General features: G+C 42.7%; 1 protein-coding gene and 1 long non-coding RNA gene across 2 annotated transcripts in view; one reads left to right on the top strand and one right to left on the bottom strand.

Annotated features, from left to right (window-relative positions):
* The window catches only part of LOC126196198 (uncharacterized), a 91,176-nt gene that overhangs the window by 19,166 nt on the left and 54,407 nt on the right, over positions 1–17,603 (bottom strand). Inside the window, exon 4 of the long non-coding RNA XR_007538746.1 lies at positions 682–764. This is a non-coding gene — a long non-coding RNA (uncharacterized LOC126196198). The remainder of the gene's footprint in view (positions 1–681; positions 765–17,603) is intronic.
* Positions 1–17,603, top strand: part of LOC126196166 (progestin and adipoQ receptor family member 4) — a 223,889-nt gene that overhangs the window by 162,829 nt on the left and 43,457 nt on the right. Inside the window, exon 4 of the mRNA XM_049934546.1 lies at positions 674–811. Coding sequence (XP_049790503.1) covers positions 674–811 — 138 coding nt within the window. The remainder of the gene's footprint in view (positions 1–673; positions 812–17,603) is intronic.

Below are 17,603 nucleotides of genomic sequence, written 5' to 3'. Positions count from 1 at the left end.
AGTTCCTGTTCCTAGTTCTGTAAAAGTGAACATTTGTTCTTGTCTCGTGTTTATCCCAGTTGTCATTGGGTGAGTATAAGCATGTGAAATATGTATAGAATTGGAATAGCCATTGTTTTGTTATTGATGAAATACATTTTGCATGGATTGTTGGCTCTCAGACCATACGTTTTTACCAAAGAAAAACTCTTCTGGCTTCAACAGAGTTATCCCACATCATTATCCATAGTTCTTGTGTATAGGCAAGGAGCAGTTGTTTCACACTAACACGTTTTTAGTTCCTGATTAGGTACAACACATGAAATAGTTTGCTACATAGATTATCTGTGTATGGTCTCCAGTTCAGTTTTGTGTTGAGGTAGATACCCAGTAATTTGATAGCGCCTTTGTCATGGTATCATTATCTTTTAGGGAGAATACTATAGTATTAGTTTTGGAGCCCAAGGGTCGAATTCATTAACCAGGTTGAAATGGAAGTAGGTTGCCGTAGTTACGCAGAGACAAAGAGCCACACAAGGGAGATTAGAGTGGAGAGCTGCATCAAACCACAAGAGCTGCAAGACTACAACAATATCATCTTCAGTAAAATATATAAAGTAAACCCTAGAAATTTTCAATGTCTAGTTTTGTTGAAAATTCAGTTTATAAGCAATTTTGTTTATTTCATATGAAGGCACTTACTGCTTGGTCTCCATGGGAACGAAGGCTCTGTTTTCTGCTCCCCTTTGTGATGCGCCAGTTTCTGTGCCTGTTACGAATGTCACCTATAGGGGGAGGAGATCCAGCAACATTGATACATGTTATACTACAGGTAAAGTACATTTATTTCCATACTGTATTATTATTGTAAGACTGTAGATAGCAGTCAATGTCAACAAACTGTAGATATACAGCATCAATATGCACTCATCCTTGTACACTTCATTATTACTATTTATATCATTGGTAAGTGAATGGCAGAGGGCACTTCTCACTGTACCTGTTATTAGGGTTTCTTGCCATTACATTCACTTATGTAGTGGAGGAAGAGTGATTGCTGAAACACCACTTTTGTCCTCTGTAATTATCATAATCTCATTTTCACAATGTGCATGGAAGTTGTACATGTGGAGCATTATATATTACCGGATTGCTTCCTTAAAGCTGGTTCTTGAAGCTTTATAAGTAGGCTTTCATGTGATAGTTTGGGTCTCTATTTAAAAATCGGTCAGTTCAGTCCTTTCAGCTTCTCAACAATGCTCTCCTCATGCATCAGACAAACTTGTAACCATTCCTGCTGCTTTTCTTTGTATATATGTTCCATCCACTGGTAATCCTATTTGGTATGAGCCCCAAACAACATGAGCACTATTTTAGGATGGGTTGTACAACCATTTTGCAAGCAATCTCCTTTGTAAATGGATTGCATTTTCTGCATTTTCTTAGTATCCTTCCCATGAGCCAAAATGTGTCAATGCTTTAACGGCAAATGAGCTTAGATGATCATGAAATAGTGTTCTAAATGCAGTAACTGTGAAAACAGTCTTCTACTGCTACCTCTCTAAGAAGTCTTGCCACATTTCTTGCTAGTACAATACAAGGAAAAAATTGAATCACATACAAGGATCATTTCAGTGCAATGAAGAGTTTTATTTGGTAGTACATGTCACAGTCGCATTAATGTGCACCTGTCAAAAGCCAGAAACTCAGTATTTGGTGTGGATATTGCACATAATTAATTTTTAATTGAAATTTTGATTGAATTTTTCTCTACATCGTGAGCAGGAATGTTTCAGTATCAATGTGACTGTTGGAAAATCCCTTGCTGTGAAACATTTGCTACAGTTGCTTAGGTTTATTCTCCTATAATGTGTCCACAATATACATGGTCCAGTCACATTGATGCAACCACTGCCTGTGTTTCATATCAACAATCAATAACCACTCACTGACAGCAAGTAACAGCACTAACAGTGAAGGGTATATAAAGCGTGTTGGGGAGATGTGGAAAACAGTGCAGTCTTTGTCATAATGAAGAAATGGAGCTTTCAGGCCAATGCTGGAAGCTTTCCAAAAGGACTAAGTTTTCAAATTACTTGATGCTGTGGCTAAAGTGTCCCATGCACGACAAAAGAGCGCTAAACAAAACTGGTGCCAAGGCAATTGTTGTCCATCATGTGCCATAGATGACAGGGGTGAACAACAGCTATGGAGATTGTGTATGGGTGAATAGATGTTCAGATGTTGGAGAACTGACTGCCCAGATGAATCAAGGGGCTACCAACAGTCTCTCCTCAATGACCATTCAGTGAACGTTTCTGCGTATGGGTCTCTGCAGTAGGTGCCTCGTTCATGTACTCATGCTGATTACTGTTCATCTGCAATGAAGGCTTGATTTTGCATACCAGTAGGACAACTGGATGTGCACTGAGTGGTGACAGGTGGGCTTTCCAGCCAGAATATCCACCTTTTGCTATGCAGATGTGCAGGAAGTGTGTCAGTGAGGTTTTGTAAGATAACGACAGGGATGTAGAGCCATGCCAACTCCTGTGCCATGATTAGCTGCACTAGGTTTCTTGGTTGAAGATCCATAGCATGAACAGTTTATACACTGCAAGCTGTGTGACACATTGCATTGTCCTGCTGGTATATGCCATCATGCCGAGGGAGGGGAAAAAAACGGCATATAGGGATTGACATGGTCCCCAAAGAAATATGTGTACTTCTGTTCATTGATTGGGCCCTCCAGGATGATCAGACCACCCAGAGAATGCCATGATAATGATCCCCAGACAATACTGCTCCCTTATCTAGCCTGGATGATTCTTGCAAGGTATTTGCCATCTGAGTGATGAAGCATAAAATGTGATTTGTCTGGAAAGCCCACCTGTCACCACTCAGTGCACATCCAGTTGTCCTAGTGGTATGCAAAATCCAGCCTTCATTGCAGATGAACAGTAATCAGCATGAGTACATGAAAGAGGCACCTACTGCAGAGACCAATACGCAGAAATTTTCACTGAATGGTCATTGAGGAGAGAGTGTTGGTAGCCCCTTGATTCATCTGGGCAGTCAGTTCTCCAACATCTGAACATCTATTCACCCATACACAATCTCCACAGCTGTTGTTCACCCCTGTCATCTATGGCACATGATGCACAACAATTGCCTTGGCACCAGTTTTGTTTAGCGCTCTTTTCTTGTCCATGGAACACTTTAGCCACAGCATCAAGCAATTTGAAAACTTAGTCCTTTTGGAAAGCTTCCAGCATTGGCGTGAAAGCCAATGATGATGTGCTTTTAGGCACCAGGTAAATTGCTCCATTTCTTCATTATGGCAAAGACTGCACTGTTTTCCACATCTCTCCAACATGCTTTATATACCCTTCACTGTTAGTGCTGTTACTTGCTGTCAGTGAGTGGTTATTGATTGTTGATATCAAACACAGGCTGTGGTTGCATCAATGTGACTGGACCATGTATATTGTGGACACATCATAGGATAATAAACCTAAGCAACTATAGCAAATGTTTCACAGCAAGGGATTTTCCAACAGTCATATTGATACTGAAACACTCCTGCTCACAATGTAGAGAAAAATTCAGTCAAAATTTCAACAAAAAATTAATTGTGTGCAATATCCACACCATAATACTGAGTTTCTTGTAATATGACAAAAATTTTTGGAGCAGGAAATTGTTATATAAATAATTGGTTGAAAAGGGGTGTTGAGAAATGTTTGTCAAATTTCTATATCATTCTTGTACATTACAGAAGAATTTTTTTGATTATTCTATATTCCTATTTGATTTGGAGGATTTTGATTAATTACAAATTCTTATGACGTATCTCTTCATGTTCTTCATGTATTCATCATAACCCTTTTAACACACAAACTAAATTTTTTGACAATATGACCCTGCCTCTGACTGCAAGACTGAGAAAATTCACTAAGATTCTTGTATTTGCAGCTGCAATCATTTTTTAAACTTCTTGACAATCAATTGAAAGTTAGGGTTTACAATATAATTATAGTTTTACAATTCAAATGATTTTGCTATAAGATTCACTTTCTTTTTTCTTGTTTTAATATGATTACAATGACAACTTTTTATCAAAATTTTACTTTTTTTTAATGAAATAGAGGACTTTTCACATAAAACATATTTCAATATTTTTTTCATAATTATGTTGGGCTTTAGGATTCACCTGCAAGAATTATAATATTAAGTAGCATGCACATTCTTCCAATAATTGTCACTTTTCAAAATTAATGTACTTTTGTGAAAATTACATAAATTATGTAGATTTAACAATTCAGTTTCTTGCATAACGCTATCATTATTTCATCCAGTCAGTTATTTCGTTTATACAGTGATGAATGCAAATAAAAGAAAAATCACAGAAAAGTGAACATACATGAATAATACTAATGTAATACTATGCAGCAATATAAGAACTGAAATATTAACTTTAAAAAAGTGAAATGTACAGGTGTATTGTATTGCATATTTATTGTATGTATTGTGTTGCTCAGTGGTAAATCTTGGCCTGTTACAGTATAGTACACAATTCAATGTCTCAGACTTTAATTCTCACTTACTGATGATCTCACAAGTGTAAATAGCAACCTTTGATACACAGTAACAATCATATTGCAGTTTAGTAATGGTTTTAGTTGAATAAGGAGACCAGTTTCAGTACCCCATATAGGCTTAGTGGGGCAGAGATCTGTAGACCTTTTTCAGCGTGTATATACATGAGACAACCAGGAAATCTTAGAAAAATTTGGGAATTTTTTCATTCTGCAAAAATACAGGAAAAGAAAATAAGTTTTTTAGAATTCTGGGAATTTTTTGTTGTTTTAGTTTTTAGTTAAATTTTGTAATTTTGACTGGTAAGAACTGATACTCCAAGAAAGAATTTTACTTTAACCTACTATTGCTGAATAACACTGCAGCAATAAGACATAAACAAGGCAATAAACCCAACACAAAACTTTAGTTGCAAAGAAAATGAGCCATTTACAACAACAAAAGACAGTGCTCACACAAGTGTCTGCTGACAAAATGTGTCAGAGGCTTTAGGCTGAAGACTATGCAATGCTTTGTAATGACAAACTGCTTTCAATGAGTGTGACATCATAAATGTTTACATTTCTAACAGGTTTCAGGAAAATATTGAGAATGGGGGTTTGAGAAGCATTACTTTCAAACTAAGTTTCCTTTTATGCAAGATGAATTACGTTATGTCTGAGAATGTGTGATGAATTTCTTAAATCATGGAGCATTTCACTCTCAATCAAAATTTAACACTTTGAGGACAAGCCAATTAGAAAATTTTTGGGCCTAGAAGACCAACCATTTATGCCATTATTAAAAATTTTAATGATACATTTGCGTTTGATATGTCAATCTTAAAGGGTAACACACACTAGAAAAGGCCAACCTTCAACATTAGTTTTTCATCCTTATTTTAGTTCTTTCATAGATTTCAAATGATGCAATAACAATGGCAAAAAGTACAATCATCCTTAAAAAAGTGTGAGGTGAGTTCTTGAGGAATTTCACAATTAATTGGCTTTCCTATGGAAAGGTTGAAGTGCCCTGGCATGCAGACAGATATTTTTCAATCAGAGTAATACCACTTTGCTTCTTTTCTGCTTGTTTTGCCAATCACTGGTCTCATCTTCTCCAATTCATATTCCAAACAGCTCTACTGTTTGCTACTGCAAGGGGGGAGAAGGGTAAACAGGGGTGGGAAGTGGCAACAGGCATAAGGAATAGGCCAATAAATTATCCTTACAGCTTTGTTATTAATGTACAAAATAGGTTTGACCTGTTGCCTCAGTCAGAAACTGATGAGCCTCTCACAGATGTAGATGTAGACAGGGCTCAACAAGCTTTCAGCAGCAAATTGAATAAGAATGTAGGGAAGTCTGCAAAGAGAAAGAAAGTCTTGTTGCTAGGTAGTTCGTATGGTAGGGGTGTGGGCCAAATTCTGCAGGATGAATTAGGGTCAGAATACCAGGTCACAAGTTTTTTCAAACCTAGTGCTGGACTGGGGCAGGTTACAGAGGATTTAGGTTCACTATGTAGAGGCTTTACTAAGGAAGATTCCGTGGTTATTGTGGGTGGGCCGGGCAACAGTATTGACAGACATCCGGGATACAGCATAGAGTGTGAGCTGGCAAAGATTGCATCAACATCGAGTCATACCAGTGTTGGGTTTGTGTCGGTTCTGGAGTGCCACGACCAACCTCATTTGAGCTCTTCTAGAGAGTTAATTTGGAGTTGGAAGGGCTACTTGGATCTGGTGCAGGGTCACACATTGGTGTGGTTCCTGTTGATTCACTCTGTAGGTGGGACTATACTAGACATGGCCTACACCTCAACAAGAAATGGAAGGGTAAACTGGCTGGGCTGATAGCAGGAAACTTAAAGGGGGGAGGAACTACATCTCATGGTGGAAACTCTTTTTTAGTGTAAGATCAGTGTCCAGTGGGAAACTCAGCCAGGCAAGTACTAAAGATGTTAAAAAAGTTCAAGATACTCACAAAAGTAAAGTGAAAAATAATGTTAGTATATTTCATCAAAATATTGGGGGATTGAAGAATAAAATTGATGAGCTTCTGCTTTGTTTAGAAGATATAGAAACTGAAAATGTAATAGATGTACTATGCCTGTCTGAGCATCACATTGTCACTGATATGCAAAAGGTTAGCATAAATGGGTACAAATTAGCTGCACATGTAAGTAGAGATAATATGATGAGAGGAGGAGTTGCCATATATGTCAAAAGCTTCCACAGTGTAAAAAATTTAGAAACTAAAAAATTTTGTGTAGAGCAACATATGGAAGCATGTGCCACTGAACTTAAACTAAATGATGGCACTTTCATAATTGTAACAGTGTATAGGTCCCCCTCAGGGAACTTCCAGCTATTTCTAGAAAACTTGGATGCTTTGTTGTGCTATCTGTCAGACAGGGGGAAGCAAATTATCATTTGTGGGGATTTCAATGTTGACTCCCTGAAAGAGTGTAATAGGAAGAATGACCTTGTAGTATTACTCAGTTCTTTCAATTTGAGCTCCGTCATTGATTTTCCTACTCAGATAACAAAGAACAGCAGTACATTAATAGATAACTTTTTCATAGACCAAGATAAGTTTAAAGGCCATAAATGCTTATCCTGTTGAGAATGGTCTTTCAGATCATGGTGCACAGCTAGTTACAGTACATGACATAGCTCCATGCAGTATATCAAATCAGACTTTCAAAGCAGTGCGTTCAATTAATAATATAAATATTGCAAACTTTAGGGAAAGCCTACAGCAACTAGACTGGGATGAAGTGTATGAGGAACCTGATGCAAACTTGAAATATAACTTATTTCACGATACATTTTTAAGGGTATTTGAAAATTGTTTTCCCAAGAAAATAGTTAAACATAATTCCAAGAAAAGATATAAAAAACCATGGCTAACTAAAGGAATAAGAATATCTTGCAACCGTAAAAGAGAACTGTATCTAACAGCAAGAGGGAGTACTGACCCCGAAATTGTTCAATATTATAAAAAATATTGTGCGGTACTAAGAAAAGTTATTAAAAAGTCCAGAAGCATGTGTATCATGTCTGAGATCAGTAACTCTGATAATAAAATTAAAGCAATTTGGAATATTATTGAAAGGGAAACAGGGCAACCAAGAGCACAGGAAGACTTTAGTGCCATAAAACTGAATGACAAGTGTACTAACAAACAATCAGAAATTGAAAATATTTTCAATAATCATTTTTTAAATGTTGTGGAGAAAATACGATCTAGATCTTCACTAGAAGAGGCAAGGCTACTAATAGAAGAGGCCATACCTGTGGAGTTTGAAACAACTGTAATTCCACCAACCTCTCCCTCTGAAATCAGTAAAATAATAAACTCACTGAAAAGTAAAAGCTCTTACGGAATTGATAGCATTTCCAGCAAGATACTTAAAGCTTGTTCCCCACAGATAAGTAGGATTCTCAGCCACGTATGTAATAGCTCTTTGGAGCAGGGTGTTTTCACCGATAGACTGAAATATGCAATTGTAAAACCATTGCATAAAAAGGGGGATACGTCGGATGTGAACAACTACTGCCCAATCTCTCTTCTGACAGCTCTATCAAAAATTTTTGAGAAAGTAATGTATTCAAGAGTAGCCTCCCATATTTGTAAAAATAAAGTACTAACAAAATGTCAGTTCGGTTTTCAGAAAGGCTTTTCAACAGAAAATGCTATATACGCTTTCACTGATCAAATATTAAATGCTCTGAATAACCGGACATCACCCATTGGTATTTTTTGTGATCTCTCAAAGGCCTTTGATTGTGTAAATCATGGAATTCTTTTAGATAAGCTAAATCATTATGGTTTGAGGGGGGCAGTGCACAAATGGTTTAATTCATACTTAACTGTAAGAATGCAGAAAGTTGAAATAAGTAGTTCATGTAATGTTAAAACAACAGCTGATTCCTCAAAGTGGGGGGCTATCAAGTACGGGGTCCCACAGGGTTCGGTCGTAGGTCCTTTACTGTTCTTGATATACATTAATGACTTACCATTCCACACTGATGAAGATGCAAAGTTAGTTCTTTTTGCTGATGATACAAGTATAGTAATAACATCCAAAAACCAAGAACTAAGTGATGTAATTGTAAATGATGTTTTTCACAAAATTATTCAGTGGTTCTCAGCAAACGGACTCTCTTTAAATTTTGATAAAACACAGTATATACAGTTCCGTACAGTAAATGGCACAACTCCAGTAATAAATATAGACTTTGAACAGAAGTCTGTAGCTAAGGCAGAATTTTCAAAATTTTTAGGTGTGTCCATTGATGAGAGGTTAAACTGGAAGCAACACATTGATGGTCTGCTGAAACGTATGAGTTCAGCTACGTATGCTATTAGGGTTATTGCAAATTTTGGTGATAAGAATCTCAGTAAATTAGCTTACTATGCCTACTTTCATTCACTGCTTTCGTATGGCATCATATTCTGGGATAATTCATTGTTGAGTAGAAAAGTATTCATTGCTCAAAAACGTGTAATCGGAATAATTGCTGGAGCCCACCCACGGTCATCCTGCAGACATCTATTTAAGGATCTAGGGATCCTCACAGTAACCTCACATTATATATATTCACTTATGAAATTTGTTGTTAATAATCCAGCCCAGTTCAAAAGTAATAGCAGTGTGCATAGCTATAACACCAGGAGAAAGAATGATCTTCACTATGCAGGGTTAAATCTGACTTTGGCACAGAAAGGGGTAAATTATGCTGCCACAAAAGTCTTTGGTCACCTACCAAACAGCATCAAAAGCCTGACAGATAGCCAACTAACATTTAAAAATAAGTTAAAAGAATTTCTAGATGACAACTCCTTCTACTCAATGGCTGAATTTTTAGATATAAATTAAGGGGGGGGGGGGGGGGACTGAAACATTAATGTCATGCAATATTTTGTGTAATGTAATATCTTGTACAGACATCTTTTATTAACCGACACGTTCCACATCATTATGAAGTGTCGTATTCATGATCTATGGAACAAGTATTAATCTAATCTAATCTACTGCTTCTTTGAAAGTAATTCTATAAACAGACTACGGAAGGCAGAACCTGTCAAGTGACAGGTAGCAGGATGTCTGTTCCTTGCTTTCATTAGAAATGAATGCAGATTTCAAGTGACAGGTGGTGTGTGCATCAAGAAAATCGTGGCCCACATTATACTTGGGCCTGTTCTCCAAAGTGTTAAGCATAATGTGGAAACATATGTGTCAAATGCAGCTACTATATTCACTGCTTTAAAATTTGCTTTTGATCAGGACAAGTTTGTCTTTTAGCTCTTTCCTTCCCCATTTTTTCTAATATTTTTTATTATTATTTTTATTTAATACAAAAACTTTGGTGTGCAGTTTAACCATTAGTAAAATATGCTCTGATTAACCTTATGTTTTTTTCCCTTCTGTAGTTGTAGACTAATAAAGAGATTTTCTTCTGTATAATATTTTGACAGTTTTTAAAAATTTACACAGATTTGCTTATCATATGCATATGGGCATAACCACTTCTCTTCTTCTGAGAGGACACTCTATTTCACCTATTCATATCAGTAAAAGAGATATGTATGGCAGTTTTGTGGTGTAAGATATGCCAGGGGTAGATGCACGTACAACTGTTGTCTCTCCACAGGAGATAGTCTTCAGTGATATACACTGAAACACTGGAAGCTACATCTGTCCAAGGTGTCTTTCCGGTTATTCATAAGATGGCTACTGTTCGTACAGTGAATTGCTCTCTACATAAATTTGTTTGCAGCAGTCATGCAGAACTTAGTTTATAAGGGTACAATTTTTACCATTGGCCACTGTTGAAAACAGGAACACAACATAACTGATACGTTGACATAAATATCTACAGTAATCTATCAATAGCTCCATCCAGCTTCTCATAGGCCTGTGGCACCAATGAAATCGACACCAACATCGATATGCATTCATCTTTGCACTCTAAGCATTATCTTTGGCTGTTCTGCCATGTTCAGATCAGTTCTTTGTGATCCTTGTATGTGTTAAGGTCAATAAATGAACTATTGCTAAATATGTGTGATTATTGGTGCAACCAGCCTGGTAATCCTCCTTACTGGTGACCCCGAGTTGTAACGTCTTCTGTTTTCACCATTTTACTGTGTCCGCGACCTCCGCGTTGGCTATTTTTGTGTGTATTACATCGACACAGCATTTGAACAATGACTTCGGCCCAGTGCCTAACGCCGGATTTTGTGATCGACATGCATTGTGTTGCGGGCGATGTACACCCGCCAGGCTGGCAACACGATGCCTCTCACTCGATGATTCCGCCGATTTTGCCGGACGTTTTTGAGCCTGCAACAATAAGTGAGGTTAGGAGTGTGCATGACTCCGGCTATCAAACGCCTTTGTTCCTGCCCTCCCTCATCGCTGTGCAGTTACCTCTTACAGATCTTTGTGCAGTGCGGGACCAATGCCGATTTCTGCAAATGCTTCATTGGACAACCTACTACTGCCAGGACAACGATTTGCCATGCCGCAATCCGTGCAGTACCATGTGGATACCTTCCACATGGCCGGAACTTCTTCGTCCACAAGTCTACCTCCTCAGCATCCAACCACGCCCGCGCCTGCCTCGGTTCAGCATCAGCACGTGCCTTCCTACTTCAATACCTCGGCCTGCAATAGGAACAGTAACTTGTTATCTGTGCCTGACCTCCACCTCCGTCCCACTGCTATGCCTCAGTGTTTTGTGCCATGACATTCACCTTATCCGCACACCATTTTGAGTGGAGTGACTATGAACAGTGAACATTCACACATTCCGTCCCACGTTTGACATCATTTCCCACACTGTGCTTCTGGACAGCCCGCACCTCCACGGCCTCCCTGCAACACAGGTGGCCCCAGCTCTGATCATACATCAAGCTTTCTGTGGACTAAGACGCATTCTCAAACTTTGAACTTTTTCTCACCTGTCGCCCCTGCGCCGGCTTCAGTCGAGCTTCCGCTACCATTCTCGGTACATCTCAGTGCCTCATCCACGTCGGTATTCCACGACGCATCAATCCGAACACACCCACAACGTGTCAAGCTTCCGCAATTGCAATTGACACATTACGGTGTCTCACCCGCGTCGGCCTTCCACATTGCGACGGATCACGCTCAATCACAACGTGTCACCTTCATGCTGCCACCCGAACAGCCGTCGTTGCCACATCCCCTGGAGGCACACTCTCCTGGAATACTACAGCAACAACAGCTCAATTCAGGCAGTGCCCCGACAAACTCAACTCAACCTGTTCTTCTGAACATTCTACAATGCTTACCGACACTGCCGCCGTTTAATCCTGACAGAGCAACAACCTGGTTCAAAATTGTGGACGAAGTGTTCGACCATTACAAACTTGACGAGTCAACCCAGTTTCTGTGCCTCATCACCCACCTGCACGACCAGGAGGACTTGATTGCTGACCTGTTCGACGCCCCAGACTCATCTACCCGGTACACTCTAGCCAAAAAGACAGTTCTATGTCGGCTTGCACACTCAACTGAGGCAGCAATACGGCAAGTGCTCCACGTCAAGCAACTAGGCAATGACAAACCTTCCCAGCTCTGGAGATAGCTACGTGCCCTGGTCAGTGCCAATCTCTTCTCTGACACAGCTATCCTAGCCATCTGGTCAGATAAACTATCTCCTCACATCCGCTTTGCTCTGGCTTAAAGGTCTTCTGAGCCTGTCAAGCAAAGAATGACAATTGCTGACAAGCTACACGATGCATCACTGCTCTATTTCGCCAGCCACTGCCTACCTGACAAGTCTCAGGTTCAGGCTCATCACACTGTGGCCGGACGCAGCCAGTGCCATACTGTACCAACCGTTCCACTCGCTCTGGGAAGCAGTAAACAAGCAACTGGGACATCACCGGCTCCGCTCATGGTCACACCCCCTCCTGCAACAGAACCTGCTGTGGCCACCAAACCTCAGCCACCGCCACTGACAACAAACTTTCAACAGGAAATGCAACCGCACTACTCATACTGTTACTTCCACACACGGTTTGGTGAGGTGGCACAAAACTGCAGACCACCCTGCTACTTCCCAAATGCCAATCGCAGGTAGGCCCGGGTGCCGCCTCCTGTACACAACATAACAGGTCCCCTCCAGTGCTCCATTCTGTCCAGGAACGACCGGATAATTGCGGACGACTTTACATTAAAGACATTTCGTCGGGATACCTTTTCCTAGCAGACACAGGTGCCGAGTGTGCGAAATTGACGAACCTATACTAGGCATTGACTTCATGCGACACTACAAACTTTCACCGGGCCTAGTGCGAAACACTGTGTTTCATCACCCATCCACGACTCACTTCCCCTGTGCTTGGTTGAGCAAACCCCCCTGTGACGCATCGGTCCGGGCTCATCTCATCCATACATGCTCGTCTCTGTCGACGACGTTACAAGAAACCACGCACAAGTGTCTTGTCGAGCTTGAACATGTCGCTCGCCTATGCAAGGAAAACTTTGAGCTCTCCCTCCGGCTCTACGAAACACAGCTCCAGCTCTCTGAAGCAGCAAAGGAATTACAGACACTACAGCAAGGTCAGTAAGTGCGCCGAATCTGCTTGTAGTCCCAGCAATCGAGCCTCCCACTACCCCTCACAACTGTGCTATCAAGACTGCCATAACATGTACAGACAGTTCCGCAGGGCCACACCCTCCTAACACGGCAGCGTTTGACACTCAGCTGGACACAAGTGCGCATGCGCGATGAGCGTCACGTGTTCCCAAACTGACGGCTCCTACCCCACCCCTTGCGGACACCACCTGCGCGCTGCCGTGCGACTGCCACTGACGACACAAACAGTGCACTCGTGCCAAGCGTTTCACCTGCGACCATGCTGCCACAGGCTGCGCCCGCAGACAATGGACTCACCAACGCCTCACGGGCTCTACCGAGCTCACCTGACCACGGTGCCATTGCTTCAGGCTGGCGGCCATCTTGTCACTTTGACTCCTGGGACATTTGCCGCCTTGGCTCCCGTCGGATCCACCTAGTGGCTCTGAACACACGACCATGCCTTGCCTGCCCCGCCTGCCACACATTGTAAACAAACTGCCTCCCGTGCCACCGGCAACATTTCTGTCATCACCAATGGCACGGTTCACAACCTTCGCCTCACGCCAGGTCCCCTGATCTCCAGTAAACCACATCGACTTTGTCCCGAGCGCCTCTCCAACCTTAAAAATCAGATTTCTGAACTACTAATTTGAGTCGGCCCTGTTCAATGAGATTTGTAACATTTGCTGCATCTGACGCATCCATACCACAGCATATCACCCACAAAGTAACAGGCACTTTCAAGGTGGCTATTCGATGCCATGACACCCTATGGATGGAGGCCCTTCCCCTTGTGCTACTCGGCATTCGTGCAATCTATAAGGAAGACCTCAAAGGCACAATAGCCGAGTTCGTATACGGCCAGAACATTGTTCTCCGTGGTGAACTTGTGAGCCCTTCCGCTTCTCTTCCTCAGTCTGACTTACCTTCCTTCATGGACTGCATCAGACGCCACTTCATCAGCCTCCATATCCCTCTGCCTGCCAGCCATTCCCACCCTAAGGTTCACGTCCCGAAATCTCTGGACAATTGCGTGTACGTCATGCTCCGAGGTGACACTGTCCGTGCTCCCCTCCAACCTCCATATACTGGCCCGTACAGAGTTCTCCGCCGCTCAGACACCTATGACATCCAGATGAGAGATTCAGCTGTTACAGTCTCTCTCAACAGACTTAAGCCTGCTCATGTCGAGCCTTCTTCTACCCCCCCTTCAGGTCACGGCCACGCCACTCACTGTCGTGGCTCATGACACTCCGACCAGTCCCTCCATGTCGGACTCACACACTTGATCGAGTGACTTCCAGCTCCAATCGTCAAGCTCTCCTCCAACCTCGTCCTCTACTCCGGTCTCACGCACTCCGTCAAGTGACCACATGCTCCCCACGTCAAGCTTACCTACGATCACGCCCTCACTTCCGGGCCCTTCGCTGGTCCCTTCAACCTCTCCACTGTCGCCTGCCTCGCCCTGTCGAGGTTTCTCACGCCCCCCATCTTGAACGTGCCCTCGCTCGAGGTGTTTGTGCCTGTCCCCCCGGACATAATCCATGACATCTCAATAATACTGCACTATTATTCACTGTTCGTCGTGTGTTTCCCTTCATCCAGTGCTCATGACACAACCTCCGCCATTCCCTGTCACCTGGTGAAATGTGTTTCCCTCCCGCCCGACGTCGACCTGGACATGCTTCGTGTGTTCGCCGTGCCCACCGGAGACATCATCATCACATGCCCAGTACGACGCCCAGCCTGCTTCAACGACTTCCAGGTTCGGTGGCCGAACCTTTCTTCACGACATCTACCCACACAGCTCCCCGATGACGCTGTCGAGCTGACTGTGGTCTGGCTCCCGTGGACCACCCCTGCTGACACCATAGTCACCCCCCCCCCTTCCCCGGCCTCTCAAAAATACTCCATATTGCAAGTGGGGGGGGGAGGGGGGGGGGGGCTGAGCTATGTGGTGCCAATGAAATCAATACCAACATCGATATGCATTCATCTTTGGACTCTAAGCATTATCTTTGGCTGTTCCGCCATGTTCAGATCAGTTCTTTGTGATCCTTGTATGTGTTAAGGTCAATAAATGAACTATTGCTAAATGGGTGTGATTATTGGTGCAACCAACCCGGTAATCCTCCTCAGGCCTAAAAGTAGTTTCATTGAAATAGCTGTGGTGTCAATGCATAACAGCGATCTCATAAATAGTTACATATAGTACCATATAGCATTATTGGTTACTGTGTTTGGTTACTTTCTTGATGTGTGCCATAAAATTAGTCAGCAGTTTAGAAGAAGCAGTTTAGAAGTAATACATACACTCCTGGAAATGGAAAAAAGAACACATTGACACCGGTGTGTCAGACCCACCATACTTGCTCCGGACACTGCGAGAGGGCTGTACAAGCAATGATCACACGCACGGCACAGCGGACACACCAGGAACCGCGGTGTTGGCCGTCGAATGGCGCTAGCTGCGCAGCATTTGTGCACTGCCGCCGTCAGTGTCAGCCAGTTTGCCGTGGCATACGGAGCTCCATCGCAGTCTTTAACACTGGTAGCATGCCGCGACAGCGTGGACGTGAACCATATGTGCAGTTGACGGACTTTGAGCGAGGGCGTATAGTGGGCATGCGGGAGGCCGGGTGGACGTACCGCCGAATTGCTCAACACGTGGGGCGTGAGGTCTCCACAGTACATCGATGTTGTCGCCAGTGGTCGGCGGAAGGAGCACGTGCCCGTCGACCTGGGACCGGACCGCAGCGATGCACGGATGCACGCCAAGACCGTAGGATCCTACGCAGTGCCGTAGGGGACCGCACCGCCACTTCCCAGCAAATTAGGGACACTGTTGCTCCTGGGGTATCGGCGAGGACCATTCGCAACCGTCTCCATGAAGCTGGGCTACGGTCCCGCACACCGTTAGGCCGTCTTCCGCTCACGCCCCAACATCGTGCAGCCCGCCTCCAGTGGTGTCGCGACAGGCGTGAATGGAGGGACGAATGGAGACGTGTCGTCTTCAGCGATGAGAGTCGCTTCTGCCTTGGTGCCAATGATGGTCGTATGCGTGTTTGGCGCCGTGCAGGTGAGCGCCACAATCAGGACTGCATACGACCGAGGCACACAGGGCCAACACCCGGCATCATGGTGTGGGGAGCGATCTCCTACACTGGCCGTACACCACTGGTGATCGTCGAGGGGACACTGAATAGTGCACGGTACATCCAAACCGTCATCGAACCCATCGTTCTACCATTCCTAGACCGGCAAGGGAACTTGCTGTTCCAACAGGACAATGCACGTCCGCATGTATCCCATGCCACCCAACGTGCTCTAGAAGGTGTAAGTCAACTACCCTGGCCAGCAAGATCTCCGGATCTGTCCCCCATTGAGCATGTTTGGGACTGGATGAAGCGTCGTCTCACGCGGTCTGCACGTCCAGCACGAACGCTGGTCCAACTGAGGCGCCAGGTGGAAATGGCATGGCAAGCCGTTCCACAGGGCTACATCCAGCATCTCTACGATCGTTTCCATGGGAGAATAGCAGCCTGCATTGCTGCAAAAGGTGGATATACACTGTACTAGTGCCGACATTGTGCATGCTCTGTTGTCTGTGTCTATGTGCCTGTGGTTCTGTCAGTGTGATCATGTGATGTATCTGACCCCAGGAATGTGTCAATAAAGTTTCCCCTTCCTGGGACAATGAATTCACGGTGTTCTTATTTCAATTTCCAGGAGTGTAGAAAGACCAGTGAAATTAAATTTTTCCCACATCATCATTGAAACAAGAAAAATAAACAAATCTTTAAGAAGTAAACATTCATATAGGATCAACATTTCTGCAACCACAATGGAAGAGTTCTAGCTCTATGGTATGATTTATTTGACCATGTACAGCTTAAAGTATTTAATTATTTCAAATCAATTTCCTAGTCAGGTTGAAATATCCCTTTGGTGACATTTTTCTGTCCAATTTTTTCCTCATCCTAAAGCAGGAGACAATGCGAGAGGCTACATAAATCAGTGTTTAAGTCTGCTGAGGTTAACTACTTTGAAAGAGAAATACTTTGAACACTTTAATAGTTCCAAAGGCAAGAATAGGTAAACTGTTTATTCATATCTCTGCTATAATTGTGTAACATAACAGTCTTGAATCTCATATGGGATCAAATTTAAAATAAACAATTTCAAGTATTACACCATTTATAGTCATACTTCACATTTATTATTCATTACTTAATGTTGTATAGAAGAATTACATATTATATACCATTTGACACTAAACATGCAATGTCAGCAACAAAATCATCAATTCTTATCATTTATTATTGACATGGCCCCGCAGGCATTAGCTGGGATATATACCGGTGAAAACATCAGACAATGCCCGAATGCCCATACCTTGAATACATGGAAGTTATGGGGAGTACGGGCA

This window comes from Schistocerca nitens, chromosome 1 (assembly GCF_023898315.1).
Source record: "Schistocerca nitens isolate TAMUIC-IGC-003100 chromosome 1, iqSchNite1.1, whole genome shotgun sequence".
In the NCBI taxonomy this organism is placed as follows: Eukaryota; Metazoa; Arthropoda; class Insecta; order Orthoptera; family Acrididae; genus Schistocerca; species Schistocerca nitens.
This window is presented reverse-complemented; position numbering and strand designations above follow the sequence as displayed.